At 50.6% G+C, this 20,354-nt stretch overlaps 1 protein-coding gene across 3 annotated transcripts in view; it reads left to right on the forward strand.

Annotated features, from left to right (window-relative positions):
• The window catches only part of St3gal1 (ST3 beta-galactoside alpha-2,3-sialyltransferase 1), a 71,256-nt gene extending 56,235 nt beyond the window's left edge, over positions 1-15,021 (forward strand). For 2 of the 3 annotated variants that reach the window (XM_041672287.1, XM_041672288.1), the window contains exons 4-9: positions 4,099-4,950; positions 5,722-5,918; positions 7,013-7,192; positions 8,321-8,366; positions 9,751-9,870; positions 11,181-15,021. In XM_041672287.1, the coding sequence (XP_041528221.1) occupies positions 4,645-4,950; positions 5,722-5,918; positions 7,013-7,192; positions 8,321-8,366; positions 9,751-9,870; positions 11,181-11,354 (1,023 nt within the window). In that variant the 5' untranslated portion in view covers positions 4,099-4,644 and the 3' untranslated portion in view covers positions 11,355-15,021. The remainder of the gene's footprint in view (positions 1-4,098; positions 4,951-5,721; positions 5,919-7,012; positions 7,193-8,320; positions 8,367-9,750; positions 9,871-11,180) is intronic. The other variant, XM_041672289.1, reaches the window with a different exon arrangement.
• The last annotated feature ends 5,333 nt before the right edge of the window (positions 15,022-20,354 follow it).

Consider the following 20,354-nt stretch of genomic DNA (forward strand, 5'->3'; position numbering starts at 1 on the left):
TCACAAGAGACTGTTCTTGCTGCAGTCACATGAGGTTTGTTTGAGGCAAGGTTTCTCTGTGTAAGAGTCCTGGAACTTGCTTTGTAGACCAGGCTGGCCTTGAACTCACATCACCTGCATATGCCTCCCAAGTGCTGAGATTAAAAGCATACATCACCACCACCTGGCTAGTAATCCTCTTTTTAAAAAATATATATATATATATATATATTTATTTTCATCTTTTATTTATTTATTTAGTGTGTGTGCGTGTGCACACATGTGCCAATAGAGGTCAGAAATCCACATCAGATCCCTCATAACTGGGCTTACATACAGGCAGGTTTGTGCTGCCCAATATGGATTCCGGGATCCAATCCCTGATCCTCTGCAAGAGCAGCAAGTACTGTTAACCTCTGAACCCTCTCTCCAGCCACCTCCTTCTGCCTCTGTAAGATTTATTTTACTTCCATGTCAATCCTAAATCCGGTCTACTTGATAGTTGGAAATTATCCATCACCCCAGGTATAATATACACAAAGGCTGTTAGCTGGTAGATCTTCTGGATAGGCAGACCAAGGAGAGGTAAAATGTGTAGTCAGGTGGGCTGCTGGGATAGGAATAAATAGGCAACCAAACCTGATCGCCAGGTTTGGTTGGAGATGTCCTGAGGGTCTGACTGCAAGGCAAGCACTGAGGATCTGCTCTGAGGGGAAATGAGTGTTCCTCACAGACCAGTCCTTTGCAAAGTTGAGGGAAACGGAGACCTCGGGTATTTGGCTGTGACCAGGAAGCTTCAGGAGACCAGTACAGAACACAAATCTACCTTCTGGCTTGAGGTAGGGAGGGTCCTGCAGCCTACACCACTAAGGTGGGACAGAAAAAAGGCCTGCCTCTCTCTTCTGTCTACCCAGGCATCATTGGCTGACTGCCTGCAGAGCTCTCTGGGCAAGAAGAGCTCAAAATGAGAGTTGTTCAGGCCCAGGCCCTCCATCACTGGAGACGGGAATGAGTACGGAGAAGGCCCGGTAGTCCTCACCGTGGTAGAGAGAGACCTGAACTGGGGTCCAGGTCAGCAAGAAACATCTCTAAGCAGGATTGATGCATAGTCGTGTGACAAGTTTGGGGAAGACACAGCCATGTAGAAGCAGATACCTCCCTAGGCCCTGGTCATCCTATACTTTGACTTTCACTACAGAATCGTAGAATTTTCCTGGAAGATTTCTGAATATCTCTGGTCTGCCAAGTTCCCCAGGAAGTGGTAGCTGGGCACCTCTTCGGGAGGAAGCTAGTCACCTAGCATCAGCAGCAAGCATTCTTGAGTGGTCCTCAGCTGCCGGCTATGGGTGTCTCAGGAGCTGGGGCAGGCCCAGTCTCTCTCCACAGCTGGGCTCCAGGCAGCAACCTCCAGCTGTGACTCACTGGGCCATGGATTCTCCAAAAGAGGGATTAAAGCAGAAGTGAGACACACCCCTGCATGAGAACACAGGAACACCAGAGCTTGATCAGGAGACGCTCTTTCCAGGGCCAGCATCTTCTTCCTGGAACTTCTTGCTTGGCACAGAGCAGATGTGTCAGGCACAGGAAAGGGAGGGGGAGCAGTGTCTAGACTTTTCATTCCCCAATCGGAGAAACTGATAATGAGGACCCAGGTTCAAGTTCATGGTTCATTTCCTAGTGTTTGAACTCCGTCAGAGGCTTTCCCACTGAGTCTCAATGCCATTGTCTATGCTTTGGTGGAGATAACTTGTTTTTAGTGCACATTAGGTACCAGGAAGCTCTGCTCTTAATTTCTATAGGCCATTAGAAAACAAACCACACACACACACACTTTAATTTAAAAAAAAAATATGATCGCTGTGTCTTAAGGAGCAGACCTGGGTTCAGAGAGATAGACTGACCTACCCAGGTTCTCTCAGCAAGGAAAGATAGGCTCAACATTCACACCAGGCCTCACTGACCACAAAGACTATGCTCTAGTTAGAGTCCAGTGCACAGGGCTGCTAAGAGTTCTAACAGGTGACAGCTGGGGCCCTGAATGGCAAAGCACAAGGAACAGGTTTAGCCCCATCCAACACTGCTGCTCGGAGCTATCAGGGTGATGACCTCTCCAGGGAGGTATCAGCCTCACTGGCTCCAAAGGGCAGTGCCTCTGTACTCCCAAACATGAAGGGAGAGACTCTAAAGGTGAAGGCGGGTGGAGAGCGGGAGCAGAGCCACGGTGAGGGAGCCCCCAAGGCAGTGCTTCTCAACCTTCCTCACACTGTGACCCTTTAATACAGTTCCTCGTGTTGTGGCGACCCCCCCACCCGTAACATTATTTTTGTTACTACTTAATAACTATAATTTTGCTCTGTTATGAATCGTAATGTAAATATTTTCGGAGATAATGGTTTGTCAAGGGGTCATAACCCACCCTTGAGAACCACTGCCCTCGGTGTCAAAACTAGCTGTAAGCTCCCTGGATCAGCCTCAAAGCCCATGGTAACCACTCTTGAAGGTTGAGTGTTTGCTGTATCTCACACGCCATATATTAGGACCCCTTTCTCACTGGTCCCCAGAAAGCACTGAAGGGCCAGCTGCCACCACCTGGAAGAACAGAGGTGCCAGAGGCAGGGGTTACCCTGCCTTGTATTCTTTGATGCCTGGTGTCATTTGTACCCTTGCCCTTGAGACAGTCCAGGCATCTTGTTGGGTTACATTTTACACAGAAAGCATCTGGGATTCAAGGAAGAGAAGCAACCATGACTTATGTAGTGTATGCACTGGGTGCCCTGAGCTGGTCCCCTTTGTGCCTATCAGTCTTTCCACACAGGCCTGGAGGAGCACTGTTCTATTTTCTGGATCCAGGAAGCAAGGATTAGAGAGATGAAGGGCCTGGCCCATAGCACACAGGAACTCTGGTGTGGTCTCTACGACTGTTTTCACTCTGCTGTTGGCAGGCTTCACTCAAAACCTTCCATGATAAGAATAGGTGATGCCAAGTATCCACCGACCAGGATGGAGCTGCAGAGCGGTTTAGGGAAGGCTCTTACTTTTCTCTAGCATGTTGGAGGCCTTCCACTGGCCCCAGTCTTACTCTCTGCTTTCTGGGTCTGTCCACATGAATCCAGCAAGTCAGAACGCAGAAAGGCCTGGAAAAGGTCTGCTTTTCAGTGATGAGAAAGACAAGATTTCACCAACAGTCACTGGCCAGGAGTCAAGGTGATTGCAAAAAGAATTTCTGACACAAAAATAATAAAAGAGATATTCCTGGGCCCTTCTGGGCAGCCCAGGAGCTGTTGAGGTCCTAGATGTTACTTTGCCTTTTCCTGCCCAGACTCCTGTTCAGGTCTACAAAAAGGAGAGATATGCCGGAGTTCATTGGGGCCCCTCTATCTGACCCTTTCTCCCTGCAAGAAGCAGAGTGCCTGCCAAGCAGAGAACTCCAGGTAGAAACAGCCAAAGCTTAAAGGGTGGAGATTCCAGAGGGATGGGAGATAAAGCAATGAAGCTGCCCACCTCCTGCATGCAGTGGGTGCTGACTCCCAGAAAGTGGAGTCAAGGCCAGCAAGGGACCGAACAGAGCCATGACAGAAAGGATGGAGAGATGGATTTAAGTTCCTCGGTCTAAGTCAAGCACCGAGAGGATATGCCCATCACAAAGGGAACCTCCAGGGAAGGAACTTAGGTTCTGAACCATTTTCCCCCATTGGAGGCACTTGCTCATATGTAAGTTGCGTGGGTTCAGAGTTTAAGAAGCAGAGAAGTGTAATCGAGAGACTTAAAAACTGAGCTGCTGATTGTATTAGGTGTTTTTGTTGTTGTTGTTGTTGTTTTCTTTTTCTTTTTGGCTGACAGAATACCTGCCAGGAACAACTTGAGGGGGGTTGGATTTTCTGTGGCTCATGATTTCATGGTCCATTGGTTCACCGTGGTGGGCAAAGCCAGAGCGACTCCATCAATGGCGGCAAGAGTGATGGCACACTCTGGTAGAGTTCAGGCTTGAGACAGGAAAAACAGGTGCTCCCCAAGCCTACAGGAAGCCCCTGGGCTTGTGGGGAAAGTGTAGAGAGAGAAACAGTTCCCAAATCAACGTTACCGACTTTCCTCTTCTTTTCTTCCCCCTTTTCCACACAGATATTCATCAAGCTCTGTACCTTCTTGGAGATGTCCTTTAAGTTCCCATCCCTGGTGACAGCCTGGGAAACACAACACTCTAATTAAGGATTATCTCAAGCCACACTTTCTGGAGGAGGGTGGCCAAGCAGCCAGCCCCACATCCTGTACCAAGACTTTCTTACAGGTCCTTCAGGAGATCACTCAGGCTGAGGATTACACCTTGATCCCTTTTGCGTGGGGGAGAACATTGCTCTCCCCAGCCTGCATTAACCTCATCAAGTCACAGTTTCAACTTTTCTTGGGGTTGCAAAAGAAGCAGACTACGCTGTTTACCCAAAGGAAGACAACACAGTCACCAACTGCATCTCATGGTCCGCCATCATGTGCCACACAGAGATATCCCAAGCCCAGACCTAGACCAAAATTCACCCTAGCTGCCTCAGAGGTCTCCCCTTCCTGCTGCCTGCTCCTGTGTCTCTGGAGTCTGCCCATCTCTACACAGGGCCTCTCTCCTCTCTGTGACCACCACCCCCATTAACACAGAGAACCCAGCAAAGTGTGAAGATGGTGAACATGAGGAAGAGGAGCCTCAAGTGGCTCACCTTCCTCCTGCTTCTCTTCTTCCTCACCTCCTTCGTCTTGAACTACTCGAGCATGGGAATGCCCACTGCCTGGTTCCCTAAGCAGATGGTCCTGGGTTTCTCCGACAACTTACGCAAGCTCATCAAGTCACAGCCGTGCACCTGCACACACTGCATCAGCGAAGACAAGGTCTCGCCCTGGTTCGACCAGCGCTTCAACAAGACCATGCAGCCGCTGCTGACAGCCCGCAATGCTCTGATGGAAGAGGACACATATCATTGGTGGTTGGTGAGTGGAGTCGGGCCTGAGGGCAGGGTTGGGGGAGACAAAGGCTAGGTCTGGGAGACCTGGGGACTCACCAAGCATCTGGCAGCATTTAGAATGTCACTTATTTTCACTCAGCAATTGTTTATTGAGCATCTATCACGTGTAAGTCAGAGAAAAAAACCCTACTGCTTCCCCCGCCTGTGGTTCCCATAACCAATTCCCATGGATCTGGTGGGCTAAGGCATCAGAAGTGAGTGACCATGTGACACAGTCCTGGGGGCCAAGGGTCTTTACCCCCATGCCTTTCTCCTGCTGCTGCTGCTACTGACTGTTCGTGGCCCACATCTGCAGCTCCTGGTCTCTGCTCCCATATCCCATGGTTTTCCTGTGTCTCTGGTGTCCTCTTCTGGGAAGGGCTTGTGGCCTTGGCTCTAGGGTGCACCCTGAATCCAGGCTGGTCTTTTCTGCCACCAGTAGCAAAACCAGATCTTAGCAGGTGATAGGAATGAGAAATGCAGTTGTGGTCCGCAGTGTCTGGAATTGGTCCTCGCTTCTTCCCTCGCACCCAAAGGTCAGCTAAAGTCCTAGTCTCACACACAGTGGATATTTGGAGAGTACCTATATTGTGGATGCATGCACTTTCTTCCTGTCTCCTGTCTTGGGATGTGGGTGACTATCACTAACCACCTGTGCCTTCACAGTTAGTATCTGGGTTTGGTGGACAGGGAGCCAGCCTGTCCCGCCAGAGGCAAATGGAGCCAAACTAACCATCCCCTCTGTTCTCCACCCCAGAGGCTCCAGCGGGAGAGGAAACCTAATAACTTGAGTGACACCGTCAAGGAACTGTTCCACGTGGTACCTGGGAATGTGGACCCTGTGCTGGGCAAGAGATTGGTGGGTTGCCGGCGCTGTGCAGTCGTGGGAAACTCTGGGAACCTGAAGGGCTCCTCCTATGGGCCTGAGATTGACAGCCACGACTTCGTGGTGAGGTGAGCACTGGATGGACCCTTAACCCAAGCCCAGGGAACCTCAGAGGTTCAGCACAGAGGGACAAGATTCCAGGCCTGGGCCCCAGGACTGATGACCTCTGGGTCTCAGTTCCCCCCATCTTTCCCTAGCAAGGTGACATAAAATAAGGAAGTCTTGACTAGAGATGTCAAAGGGGGTAGTAACTTAGTACCTAAGGCCTATTGAGTGTGCAAAACTGAGTGTGCTTCTGTGGCCCAAATTCACCCCTAACTTTCAATCTGGACCATGACCCAGAAGCTTTTAATGTCAGCTTTGCTTCCTCTGTATCCCAGTGGAAGTGGCATCTCAGGAAAAAGCACTATGTCTTCCTTGAGTTTTTCATAATTCCTATTCAGAAGTGTTCTGGGACACAGCATAACTAAAGGTGAGACTCAGTATCCCCTCAGATATACAGATAAATAGATACATACATACATACGTAGATGGTGGATGGATGGGTGGGTGGGTGAGTGGATGGATGGATTGGTGGATCTAGAATCTAGGACAACCTTATTTCTGTATCCTTGACTTCATGTCCATAGGCCCCTTTCCTGGCTTTCAGTGGGAATGCCTACAATGAGAAGCAAAGTTGGGTTCAGAGTCAGGCAAATCTGAGTTCAAAGCTGTAGCTTGGTAGACAGCTTGTCTGGGCTCTGGATCATTGAAAAGGTGCCCTTAGTAGGCACAATTACCTGTGACACAGGTAGTTGATTGTTAGAGGGCAAGATCCACCCTACTTGCTTTTATAAAAACAAAACGAAAAAAAAAAAAAGCCTCGTCCTCTGTCTTGATGAACTAGTTCTGGAACTTGGCCTCATGCATGCTAGGCAAACTGTACCCCCAAACAGAGTTGTTCAGACTGACTTTGAACTTGCCATCCTCCTGGCTCTGCCTCCCATGTGGCTGGGATTTCAGACCTGCTATACCAGGCTTGTCTGGCCTATGTCTGCAATGTTCCCATTGCTCACATGGGGAAACTGAGGCCTAGGGAACAAAGAAGCTCACTTGTGGGTACCACACAGGCGACTCCACCTCCAGCATCCTTACCTCTTGCCTCGTTTTCCTCTCCTCCCAGGATGAACAAGGCGCCCACGGTGGGCTTTGAGGCAGATGTTGGGAGCAGGACCACCCACCATCTTGTGTATCCGGAGAGCTTTCGGGAGTTGGGAGAGAATGTCAGCATGATCCTGATCCCCTTCAAGATCACCGACCTGCTGTGGGTGGTCAGCGCCACCACCACGGGCACCATTACTCAGTGAGTTTCTCTAATGACTGTCCTGTGCCCATCTGTCGCTCATTCCTGCTGGATGTCCTTTGGGATTCCTCTCCCCCATGCCTCCTGGTACATATGTGACCGCTGCTGCCACCTCCTTGGTTGATCCTACCTGACTTGTTCACCCTCCGTTCCGAGAGCCTGTTGTGGTAGCTTCATGTCCATCCTCAGCGCTGAGAGCCCCTCGTTGTGATAGCTCCATGCCCACCCTTAGTTCTGAGATCCCTTTGCTGGTAGACTGCAGCACAGAACACTCAGGGCTGCTGAACACACACGTTGTGGCTAAGTCAACATTGGCTCTTGGAGAGTAAGTGCTGCCATCTGCTCCCCAGGCGAGGTGCCTATCATTTGGTCCTCCCAGCAATGCTTCTCATTAGCTCCGGCCTCCAGGGAGCAACCGTGACTGGGCCAAACCACTCGCCCAACACTGAACTTGACCCAGAGCCCGTGCAACCATCTGGGTCTAATTCCTGAGTCCCTGCCTTTTCTCGAAGGGGAGTGGCTTTCATTTTCCAGATGTCCGCATAACTCCTGGTCCTAGCCCAGGTCTCTTAAGGGCAGAGCTAAAGCCAAGAACTGTGGGTTCCAGGAACTCCATGCCTCCGGGGGCCAGAGTGTGAGGGAAGGGCTCAGCAAGAGGTTGGGCCAGGCGGCTGGCTCAAGATGCTCCCCTGGTACCCAGGCACATGGAGAGCCTGCATTGCGTCAGTTATGTTCCACGTGGTGGTGGATTTTACACCTTGCCACTGTAGCTCATGTCTTCTCGTGTGAGCTGGAGACCGCCACAGGTCACCCCTGCCAGTTCCCCAGTAATCAGCCTGGGCCCCACCAATGGGCACAGATCTTCTGACTCTGGAAGATGAAAACAAATATCCTTAGGTCCCTGAAAGGCTATGTTTGGAGCCAGTCCCCCATTCTGGTCCAAATTAGCCAGGGTTGCCCCCTGGTGTCACTCTGGTGCTACTGCAGGAGCAATGCTCCATCAGGCAGGTGGCTTCTGAGAACCTAAGCCTCCCTCCCCTCCCCATGGCTATGTCATTCCCCAGAGCTTCTGGCACACAGGTGGTCCTTCTCCATGTTAATAAATCCCTTCTCTTTCCCGATTCGCAGCACCTACGTCCCCGTGCCCCCGAAGATCAAAGTGAAAAAAGAGAAGGTAAGTGGAAGTTTAGGACTCTCTAGCTTTGCTGGCTCCTTTTCCAAGATTTGGTGCTGTGATGGAGGCACTGAGCTACACAGAGTGCCCTGGCCCTGATCTGACGTGGTTGCTGGCACCTGTGGAGCTTCTGCTAAGGGCAGGTCCTCACATTGGGTCTCCAGAACAGCAGCACCACCTGGGAACTTGGCATAGGGTGGGATTCTTCAGGAATACCCAAACCTAATTGTAGCCAACCCAGAGTAGCACCCGCTATCCAGCTCTCACAAGCCCCTGGAGGGTGGGGCAAGTGTAAGCTGCAGTTTTGTTTTGTTTTGTTTTTTACCCATTCCTGTGAGCCTCCCAAAGCCAGGCTCACCTCTTTGTCTCCACACCTCCATCCTCCCCAGTGGGCCCCTATACTGCACTGGCCCAGACATGGACAAAAGCAGGAACATGTGTGGAAAACCCATCACACTGGATCTTTACATGCACAGTCATACTTCAGGAGGCTCAGAGAGGCCAGCGCTATGCTCAGGGACACAGCCTAGATCATGCTACGACCAGATGAAGTCCCCCATATGCCTGCAACAAGCTGGCCTTGGCCTTGGGCAGCACAATCCCAGACAGAAGCCATAGAAATCTCTGTAGGGTGGGTCTCTCTCCTCAGACCCAAAGCCCTGAAGCAAAGCTGAGAAATGAAGAGCCCTCAAGAGACCTGTGAGTCTATTCCTTCAACTCTTCCATAAGGAATAGTTTAAGGCTGCCCATTCCTTCAACCCTTCCCTAAGGGGTGGTTTAAGGCTGCCTATACCCTTTGCTGTTCCCAGAGTCCCCTTCAGTGTCTCCTAGGCGATCACAGGGGATGAGGCCAAAGCCGCGCCTGGCACAGGGAAACCTTCATGGCTATGTAACACTGAGCATGTTGCTTGGCCTCTCTGAGCCTTGATGTCATCATAACAGGAGAGGAAACCCCTGCATGTAGTTTACCTTAGGTGGGAGATCCCAGCCAATGCCAGGCAGAACAGGTGTCCCACGGGTATGTTTTTGATGCAGTGTGTCACTGTCATGATCCCTCACACTGCTTCGTGGAACACTTCTGGATCCTTGGGTCACACTCCCTGCCCCCAGAGGAGTTTTTATTTCGGCACTCCTGTCCCCTTCAAGGCTTCTCCCTGGTGCTATAAAACTGTTCTGTGCTTATTCTTGCCGGTAAGCCTACATTACTCTCCAGCCCTACCCTGTAAAAAAAGCAGGCTTAGTCTCCCCAGCACTAAGTCCACAAATGCAAGGGTATTTGTCAGAGATCTGCATGACCACGTTCTTATGGTCACAACATTATAGCATTTACTAGACGCTCTGTGTCTTTTGCTGGCTGTATTCACCCAGTCCCTTCTCCCTGCAGATCCTGATCTACCACCCAGCCTTCATCAAGTATGTCTTTGACAGATGGCTTCAGGGGCATGGGCGGTACCCATCCACTGGCATCCTCTCGGTCATCTTCTCCATTCATGTCTGTGATGAGGTATGCAACCTATGTTTCTGCAGGCTAGAGGGGCAAAGACCACCCGCTCCATGTTTCCATGGGAAACCAGGGTAGGGGAGAGGGCAGAAGACAGTTCCTAATCCCATCTTTCCAAGGGACTCTGGCACCTGTGTCACCGGGTTTGTGGAGAAATGGCAGGAATATGATATCGTTCTCAAGAGCAGGAATTCTGGAACATTCCAGTGGGGGAGGCTAGACTATGACTCAGCTCAAAATGAAGAAGCAGATTCTAGCCAGCTTAGACAGGGAGAGCTGCAAAGGCCACAGTTACCACCCTCAGGTTGCTTGTTAGAGCCACCGGGGAACTACATTCAGTACTTGGGCCATACCCTGACTCACGTCACCAGAATTTCTAGGAAGCTATAAGGGGCTTCTGCTACCCACCAACTGTGAGAACCAAAGCCAGAGTGGGAACCTCAGAGGCACTGCACCCATCTCTTATCTCCCGTCCCTCCCAAAGATCCCTGCTCTGTTGTGCACACCCCTCTCTAGCTCCAGTCTGCCCTCCCCCCATAACTAGATGGTATCCTCTCCCTTAAGGCCCCTTTGAGTGCCTCCTTCCTGGTCTCCATCTGCTCACTAGTTAAACCCAACTCGGATGTCCCTTCCTTGAAAGAGCCTCTTATCATCTCGGGTCTACGGCCTTTCCACAGTATCCTGGGAGGCCTGACTTTGACCCTTCTCTAAGTGACATCCTGTCTATGACTGCTCTAGGTTACAAGGATTGCAGTTGAATGGGTTTGTCCCTGAAGTCCCCAGGACCTGCCAGGTGGCATCTGAGGAAAGTAGACCTGTCTGCATTTGATTTGTCACACTGTGCAGAATAAGTTGTCGCTGGTGTTTGTCATGTGTGCGGGGGGGGGGGGAGCCTCGGATGTTGGTCTCAGAAGGAAGGGTTTGGACCCTGTCACCTACCTTCCGTGTTCATGCCTCCTGGCCTCCTTCCCAGATGAGAAAATGAGACTCTGCTATGATGTAATGTGTTAAGAGTCAGCTCAGATGAGGGACAGTTTGGCTGCCTTCCGAGCCCCTCTCTCCACCTTCCCTCCAGGACCTCTGGGAGCTCCAGTGAAGGCCCAGTGCCCCTCAGGACCACCTACCTGAGGTCACCCCAAGGTTCCCATGAGCAGGAGTTGGACTTGAGCCTTTCTTGGCTTTCTGAAGAAGGTTCCTCCCAACCATTAACATTCACCTTAAAATTCCAGGGATATCCAGGCCGCCTTTCCTGAATCCCCCACCCTGCTAGCATGCTCATGTCATCTAGGTCTCACCTAGCCTTTGTCCCACAGGTGGACTTGTACGGCTTCGGGGCAGACAGCAGAGGGAATTGGCACCATTACTGGGAAAACAACCCATCTGCGGGTGCATTCCGAAAGACTGGGGTGCATGATGCGGACTTCGAGTACAATGTCACAACCACTCTGGAAGCCATCAACAAAATTCGCATCTTCAAGGGGAGATGACGCCGCGACCCATTAAGGATGGACATACCACATCTCACCTCTCAACTTGCAGCCCCAGCATCTCACTGGAGCCATTCTGTTCCAGATGTTTCCAGGGCTGAACTTGGGGTGTTCCCAGGCTTGCTGGCAGCCTCTTGCACCCTCATTTTGGTAGCATCCATTTGACATAGCTGTCCAACTCTCCCAGGGTACAGAGGAAGTCTCAGGCCTCTCTAAGGTTGGAACACTTCTCCACTGTGGTTCCCCAAGTGGGAGAAAGTGGGAAGATACTGAGAATGGGCTAAACTCTGAATAATGAATGATGGGGTGGGGTGGATAAGTCCCGAAGATTGCTATGTTCAAAAAAGTGGGCATTTTCTGGAAGTCATTTGGAGGCTGCCACTGAACTGTGGACTTCAAGCTCAACTCAGACTCTGACTGGGGTGTTTGTGACAGTTATCTCTGGAGCAGAGCCACAGTGGGCTACACCAGCACTGGGGCAAGATACTGTTCTCCTTTGCATGAAGCCTGGCCTGTCACTTGATATGGCATCCCCGTTGTCCCTTTCTTCCAAAAGCTCACCTATGATGGCTGGGAAGAGCTTCTGATCGCAGGGGTCTTCCTTCGAAAGCTGGCCATGTTACTGACAGGAGGGAAACCCTCTTCACCATCCTGTGTGATCACCCTCCACAATGAGACATTTGTATGAACAGAGCAGGTTTGACTCCTTCCACGTGCCTTTGAACTTGAGGAAGAAACGCATGCATTGGCTGACACGAAGCAAAATCCCCAACTGGAGAAAGGAGACCTCCATCAGCACCCCGCTGCCTAGCTCAGAATCTCTTCTCTGAGGATACTTTGTACCATTCAGAGTGTGCCAGGCATGGGATGGGTGCTCACTTCTCTTCCCTCAGACTGTTGGGTTCAGGACCACTGATAACCAGCATCCTCCCCTGGGTCCTGAACACTGGATCAAGTCTCTAGCAGCCACCTTCCTAGAGTCCTTGGGGTCACAATGAGGACCCCCTAGGAACACAACTGAAATGCATGTACCTCTTCTCACTTCCTCTGTCCTCCCCTTCTCCCTACAGACTTCCTGTTATTTATTGATTTGTTCATCCAGCCAACCCTGTGCACTCTCTTCCCCAATGCTGCTCGTGGTGTTTCTGTTGCTTTGCCTGGCAAGCGGAAGTAGGACTAGAAAGGAAAGCGTCTGAGCATCCTGGAGCTATGTGTTGAGACATCAGGACCGGGAGCTAGCTGTTGGGCAGATCGTATGGTACTAATGATCCTTTGTACACCCATATCACCTCCCTTTCTAGTACAGCTGACTTGCCTACTTCCTCGTTGCAGAAGGGAATTCCCTCAGACTGGGACTTCCGGCCTCAATGACGAGACAACTCCTTGGTGAGGGAATTGGACAAGGGTGAACAGGCACTGACCGTAACTGTCGCCCCCTTACAGATGTTCAACAAGAGAAGCCTCTGCTTCTGTTGACAGTATGCCCTAAAGACCACTGCAGCTTCATCAAAGCAGAATATGAGAGCCGTATCTTGAGGGTTGGGAGACCTTCACTTGCTTAGGCTCCCCTCTACAGTGTGAGCTCAGGGGTCTCAATCAGGGACCACACACAGCCTTCATAGGCATCACCAAAGAGCAGACACCAACATTGTCGTTTTCCAGGAGTCGGTCCTGTGAGTGGCTTTGCTGTAACTTTTTTTTTTTCAGTTCTCCAAGACTCAGAATCCAGGCTTTTAATGGCGGAACATGATGCTTTACTTTGAAAATCTTTCCGACATAAGACCCTTGACTGAAAAAGCTGAACTCTTGTGAGATCCTCGCTCTGGAGAGACAGTCTCAATTATCCGAATGTGAGGAACTCAGCAGGTGTTTGCTCGTCAGTGGACATTGGCGTAGGGGTGGCCACTCAGGTGTCCTGAGTTCCACTGCACGAGAGTTCCACTCTCACCTGTAGTGAGAGTGTAGCCATGTCTAGCTGAACACAACTCAGGAAACTCTTCTAGTCCTCATCGGCCCCTCCCACTCCCTTTCCCTGCCTCCCTTCCTCCCTCCCCCCTTTCCTGTCCCTCCTCCAGCCAAGGAGCCAGCCTTTCTCTTTCCCATAACCCTTAGCCTCCCCTGCGATTCTCTGGCTTAGCAGTGGGCTCTTAACTGAATCAAATACAGCCCGCTGTGGCCAGAATTAACTCCACCAATTCATTTAAGGTAATTGGAGCTTTCCTTGGGGGTGTGAGTGACTGAGAACAGGAAGGGCCTTTCCCAAAGAGACTGGTCTGGCTGCTGACAGAAGCGCTGGTTCGGGCTACAGTGCATAGAGCTGATCAGGAAGCTGCTAAGTCCAGGGGAAACGAGGGGAGTCTCAGCAACACCCTAGACTATGAGCCAGGAGACTTGTGTTTCCTGTGCTGCTCTTAAGGGATAGAGAAGCAAATCTGTAGTCTTTAGTTCCCAGAAGAGACAAGCCAGTGAGGAAAATCCTTACATTGATACCTTAGGTTGGCTTTGGGGCATCAAGCAACAGCCATTAAACCGTGTGGATTGGGCTAGTGGGTGGGTACAGGAAGAGTAAAGGAGACCAGCAGCTAGCTAGGGCCTGAAGGTCTGGTGCTGCAGTCTCCATTGTGACCACATGGGGCTGCTATAGGCCCATCACACCTTCTGGGAACAGGCCTTCCCTGTCAAATGTGGGAAGGACCAGAGTGGATGACCCAGAGATTGGTTTTTACCTGTGCCCTTCAAAGTAGCCCGAACATGCAGGGTGGGAGAAGCCCTGGGTGCCCACTGCCCACCAGGGAATAAGGTGACAAGTTCATGCCCACAAGGAGCTGACAGCTAAAGCCACGGGTTCCACCATAGTCACCCGAGGTGAGAAAGATTTGGCCTTGACTGCTCAGCCACCATGGCTAGCCACTTTTGAGATACCACCGGCTTTCCTCTCGGCACTTTCTCCTGTGCCTCAGGTAAACCTTGAAGAAACAGGGAGGGTGAGGAGGAAGGCAGAGACCGGCAGAGCAGCCTCAGAGTGTAGTGACTGCATCGTTACCCAAGCAGCCTGTAGCCTCAGTCAGGCCCAGCCTTGAGCCTGCTTCCGCTTGCTGCTCTCCTTCCACGAAGGGAGGACCCCCTCTTCACACCCCACCCACCACCACTCTGCTCACTGAGCTTTGACCTCCGCTCCTCCTGCCCAGGGTCTGTGCCATGGCACCCGCTTTAATCCTTTCTCCAGAGCTTCGTCTGGATCTTGCTTGCCCGTCTAGGTGGATGTGGTTCCCTCCTGCACCCCCAGACCCCTGCACAATCACTTTAGCCCTTTCCCCAGAGCCTGATCTGGACCGTGCTCAGCTCACTCCTGTAGGTGGCTGTGGGTCCCTCCTGCACCCCCAGACTCGTGCACAATCACTTTTCCCAGATCCCCTTCAGAGCCAAAGTCACCCAAGCACTTTCCCTCCCAAGGTCTTCTCCGCCCTTGCTTCCGGCGCATGTTCCAGCGTCACTCATTTAAACTTTGCTTTTTTGTGGCCCCGTCCTGTAACCCTCCTGATTGCTCTGAATGCATTTCCAGTGACGTTGGTAAGTCGGCCTTCCTCAGCCCCTGCTTCGTTTTATTTATTGTTGAATATTTCCAATGATCCGAATCAAAGTGAATAAAAAGAGCTATTTTATTGTTTGGGTGTTTTCAGAGTTCTGCTTTGGTGACGTTTCTAGTCAGGGAGAGGGGGCGTTCAGTCCTGAAATGGCTGCATGAGTCATCTCCTAGGGTCCCCTGGGATGTTGTCCTCGCGTAGGGGTTCAGGAGACAGAGTGGAGCCATTCCCTGCTATGTGACTGTGCTGAGTTACTTAACCTCCCTGAACCGCTACTGCTGTGCATCAGATGGACTTGACCTTGCCAATCTTCAAAGGGGGCTGGGACTGGAAACAGAATGTCCCAGGAGGCCGAGGTAGACACAGGCCAGTGGCTCTGATGTTTGCTTGGCTGGGGCCCAGTGTGCACAGAGGAGACAGCCACACCCTGGGAGGAGCACCAGTCAGGTCTGAAGCTGATGCAATCACTCTCACTTGGCTTTTTAAAGAAATATTACCAAAAGCCTTAAATTGGAACTTCGTCATATGGGATTGGTGTGTGCCTGTGATCTCCCTCCCTCATGATAGGCATGGCACTTTCTGGTCTATATGCCACCTCGCTTGCCCTGGCTGCCCTTCCAACACAGCTCACCACAGGTGGTAAACAGAAGGCAGAAGTGAGCCTTGGGTCCTAGCGCATCCTGCTGCTCCACCTCTGAATTCACTGGATGCTTTCTGAAGTCAGTTCCAAGACAACACGCGGTCCCGAGAGCCAGGGCTACTGCCTGGCTGTGTGAGGCTGAGCTGATGCCTGGGCCTCACTGTGCCTGGCCCCATGGATAAAGCTGGGGTAGTGATGTACCAGAGAATATATATGCATTAAGAACCGAGTTAGCACAGGCAGTGGGCTTAGCAAGGAACCCAGCACTGGACAGAGGAACTTCAGCCACACTAGGAAGGGTGGCTAGACTCCAGCCTGGTCTGAATTTACCCCTGCTCCCCCTGTGCCCATCCCTGCCTTCTGCCTTCCCAGGATTCACCATGCCTCTTCTCCATCTCTAGCATTCCTTTTCTTCCATCCCTTCTATTTCCTCCCCAGGGGTCATGCTTATTTATTATCAACACACACAATATACATATAAACTATACACTGATATGTATAGCATACCTGAATACACACCACAGTGATAATGCATAAAACATACTATGTATACACAGTGCACACAGACATAATACAAACCATTACACATCACACGTACTACAAATAAACACATCATAACACAACACAATACTACACATATATAGTACACCCAACACACATCATGACACACATACAAACAAAACATCATACACGCTATTTCACATACACCATACATATATACATATACCACATCACACATACTAACACTACACCACAGACACTAGAACACATGCACACACACACACACACATACACACACCCACACACACACACACACACGCACACACACATACACACACACTCCCTCAGTGACCCTGTTCCCTTAGACAGGCTTTGGTTTCATTTGCACAATGGACAAGCAGCCACGAGGTGGCAGTATTCTGTCATTGGTTTCTAAGGAACGATGCCTGGCCCCCTGACTTTGTCCCCTGTATACCACTTATGTCAGATCTCAGGCCCAAGTCACTGTAACGTACATTAGCCAAAAACACTAAGAGTCTGCAGACATTTCTCCAGGACTTTTCTGGCACCTCCTGCACACAGTGGCTGCTCCTGTGTTTGTTAGACTAACACCTCAGGGACTTAAAGATTTCTGAGTATATATTTGCTTATTTATTCTGAAGAAACAAGAAGGAATTACCCAGCCAGCCCTCTGTCCCTGAGGGCTGCATCCCTGTGTCCAACTAACCACATATAGTAAAGAAAAAAATCTATCTACATAAAAAAAATCTAGCTACATAAAAAATCTAGCTACATATATAAAAATAGCTATTTAATGTGTCTGCAGTGAGTATGCACAGACCTTTTTTCTCTGTGTGGTGTGAGTGTGTATGTATATGCTGTCTGTGATGTGGTAGTAGTGGAAGAAGAATGTATGTGATTATATGATGTGTATGTGTGTGATGTGTATAGTTTGTGTGTTATGATGTATGTGTGTGTGTGTGCGGTGTGTCTTATGTGTTGTCTTAGTCAGGGTTGTTATTGTTGCAATGACCAAGCCATGACCAAAGAAGAGGTTTTGTTTGGCTTACATTTCTGTATCACTGTTCGCCATCAAAGGAATTCAGGACAAGAACTTGGAGGCAGGAGCTGATTCAGAGGCCATGGAGGAGTGCTGCTTATTGACTTGCTCCCCATGGCTTACTCAGCCTGCTTTCTTATAGACCCAGGACCACCAGCCCAGGAGTGGCCCTACCCACAATGGGTTGGGCAGTCCCCTCCCTATCAACTTTTAAGCAATAACATGTGCAACAGGCTTGCCTGCACCCAGTATTATGGAGCCCTATTCTTAATTGAGGTTCCCTCCTCTCAAATAACTTTAGTTTGGGTCAAGTTAACATAAAACTATCCAGCACAAGTGTGGTGTCTGTGTGTACAAGTTGCTCGCAGAAGTCAGGGGAGGATCTCCAGGTCTTCCTATCTCACTCTCTGCCTTATTTGTGTTGACACGGATTCTCTCCTGAGCTAGTTTGGTAGCCAGCAAACCCCAGCCAGCCTCCTGTCCCTACTCCCTGCTGTTCTGGTGTTGGGAACACAAGATTTTCATACAGATGCCTGATGGAGGAAGGTCATTGGTTAAATAAAGAAACTGCCTTGGCCCTGATAGGTTAAAATTTAGATAGGCAGAGTAAACAGAACAGAATGCTGGGAGGAAGAGGAAGTGAGCTCAGATGCCGTGCAGCTCTCTCCAGGGCAGACACGATGAAGCAAGCCACCAGGTTAGACATGCTGAATCTTTCCCAGTAAGACCGGTGCTATGCAGTTTATTAGAGATGGGTTGATCGGGATATCAGAATTAGCCAGTAAGGGCTAGAACTAATCGGCCAAGCAGTGTTTAAAAGAATACAGTTTGTGTGTTGTTATTTTGGGGCATAAGCTAGCCTGTGGCCGGGAGCCGGGCTGTGGGAAGAGACCTGCAGCTCCCACAACAGATGCCAAAGTGCATCTTTCCCTTGCTTCCCTACCCCTCAGTTCTCCCACAGGGATTACCCAAGGCCTGAACCAGAGAGTAAAACTAATCCTCTTCCATGCATCATGCTAAACCCAGTCCTCCTAATTCTCAGTCACCTCACAGAGGTTGGACATTACTGGTTCTCACAACTATCATTTTGTAAACTTTGAACAATACTGCAGGCACACACACATGTGCACACACACACCACCACCACCACCACCACCACCACCACCATCATCCCACCCACACAGCCTTTAATGAAACTCTAATGCAGTTCCCTATGGCACTTGGCGATCAGGTCTTTGGGGACAATTCAAGTGAGAGGAGTTTGGGAACACATCCCATGGGGTTGTGTTCTTATAATGAGAAACAAAGAGACATTAAATATCAATGGTCTCTCTATCTCATTCTATCTCCTTCCCTTTTTTCCCCTCTCTGTCTCCATCTCTTTCTTCCTCTCTCTGTCTCTGTCATGTAAAATCACAGCCACCAATAAACCAGTACAGACTTATCTACAACCCACCCTGATCTCTGAGTTCTCACCTTCAAAACCTGAACTATTAAATCTCTGCTGTTGAGGCACACGGTGGGTGTGACTGGCCCCAAGGTCCTCAAGGAAGGTTCACCCTACTCATTCCCACTAGAAGTTAGAGTATCCTATTCTTCATACCCCCTGTTGGCCACTCACCAGCTGACCTGACCACTGTGGGCAAGGTACTGTCATGAAGCTAGATGAACACTTCAACTACTCAAGAGGAGGAAGAGGACCTTCCGTAACCCTTCCGTAGCTCCTTCCAATGCTGAGCCGTATGCTCTTGTCTATCGCAGAAGAGACTCTGCTTAGCCTCCACTGACTCCTGAATTAGCTCTTCCATCACTCCAACTGTGGCCCAGAAGTGGGATGGAGGATTTGAGCCCCAGCTATTTGATCACAGGCACGGGATCTAATCAGGCTGTGGGGTCCTGAAGCCCAGAGTCTAGATCATAGCTGCTTATGGGCAAGAGAATGATCTGAGGAGGGACAGCTATGCAAGAAACAGAAGGAAGCCAGAGAGGCCACCAGTCCCTGAGGATGTGTGTAAGTGAAGTGGGCCACTGAGGACAGCAGTAGAAAGCATCAGGCTGAGTCAAACCACACCAACCCACCTGCAGTTCATCAGGAACCAGGGAACACAGGCAGCCAGTGGGTGGGGTCAGACTCCTGAGGCAAAGTGTTCGGGTTGCAGGCAGCACAGAGAAAAGGCCAGAAGTGCTCAAGTGGGAAAAGGGTGGTGGAGTTCTTTCTGGATGGTGCCGTTAGATCTAGGATAGAAAAGCGGCAAAGGAAAGAGCTGTGGGTCCCCGGGATGCTGCAGGTGTGTTCTACAATCAGGGAGTCAAGCTGTTTCCACTCGGGTCCTCATGAGCTCAGCATAGACCTATCCCTGGCCCATGGCAGACCTAAAGCAAAAGATCTTAGTGTCAACTCTGAGCTCTCAGCGGTCCATGAATGCTGTTGAAATGAAAAGCTCCACAGCCTGCAGGCTTCTCAGCCTCCAGCTCCTAAGTCCAGCCTCCTCTGGTGGTCTCCTTGGCTGCCTCTGGACTCTGAGACACTCTTGCCTCCACGCTCTCCAACGTTTGCACTGGCTTTGTGGAAGCATTGTCCCAAGCGAGAAGCTCAAGTTAGTCTGTACCTGTCCATGAACGGGCAGTTTCTTCCACCTAGGAGAACTGTGGTCAGACCGAGGGCACCCACAGGTCCTGGGAGTCAAAGGCCTGCATCCAGAAATAGGGGCCTCTATAGAGTAGAAGGGATGCCACCGTGAGCAAATCTGCTCCATCTAATACAAGAACGAAGGCAATGGGTACTAGAGATAGCTCTGAGCAAGACAAAGGCTCTGCAGAAGGCCAGAAGCCATGGTAACAGGCAGATAGCCACATGGCAGTCACACCCACAAAAATAAGAAAGTGTCATTGCTTAAGGCCTCTTCTATGCCTCAATTTGGTGGGGCGCAACACCTTGAGGAAGCAAAGCAGGCTCAGGAAGACTTATAGGAAGTTGAGTCAGAGGGTGGAGTCAGCAAGTCCATCAAAGTGAACATTGAGAGTGACACTTGTGACTTGGGGGCAAGGACACTGGGTGGTGTTCCCAGCAGAAGAACTCTGTGCAGGAGCCCTACACAATGGATTGGGGCAGAGAAGCACACCTAACCCAGGGCTGCCCAGGTCCTTCTGGCCTTGCCTTAGAGGACCACCCAGAGTGCTCTGTGGTGGTGGCCACGAGAGGGTGCCACGGAGCC

This window comes from Microtus oregoni, unplaced genomic scaffold, assembly GCF_018167655.1.
Source record: "Microtus oregoni isolate MIOR12 unplaced genomic scaffold, Mior012 000022F_ref0000154, whole genome shotgun sequence".
Classification (NCBI taxonomy): Eukaryota; Metazoa; Chordata; class Mammalia; order Rodentia; family Cricetidae; genus Microtus; species Microtus oregoni.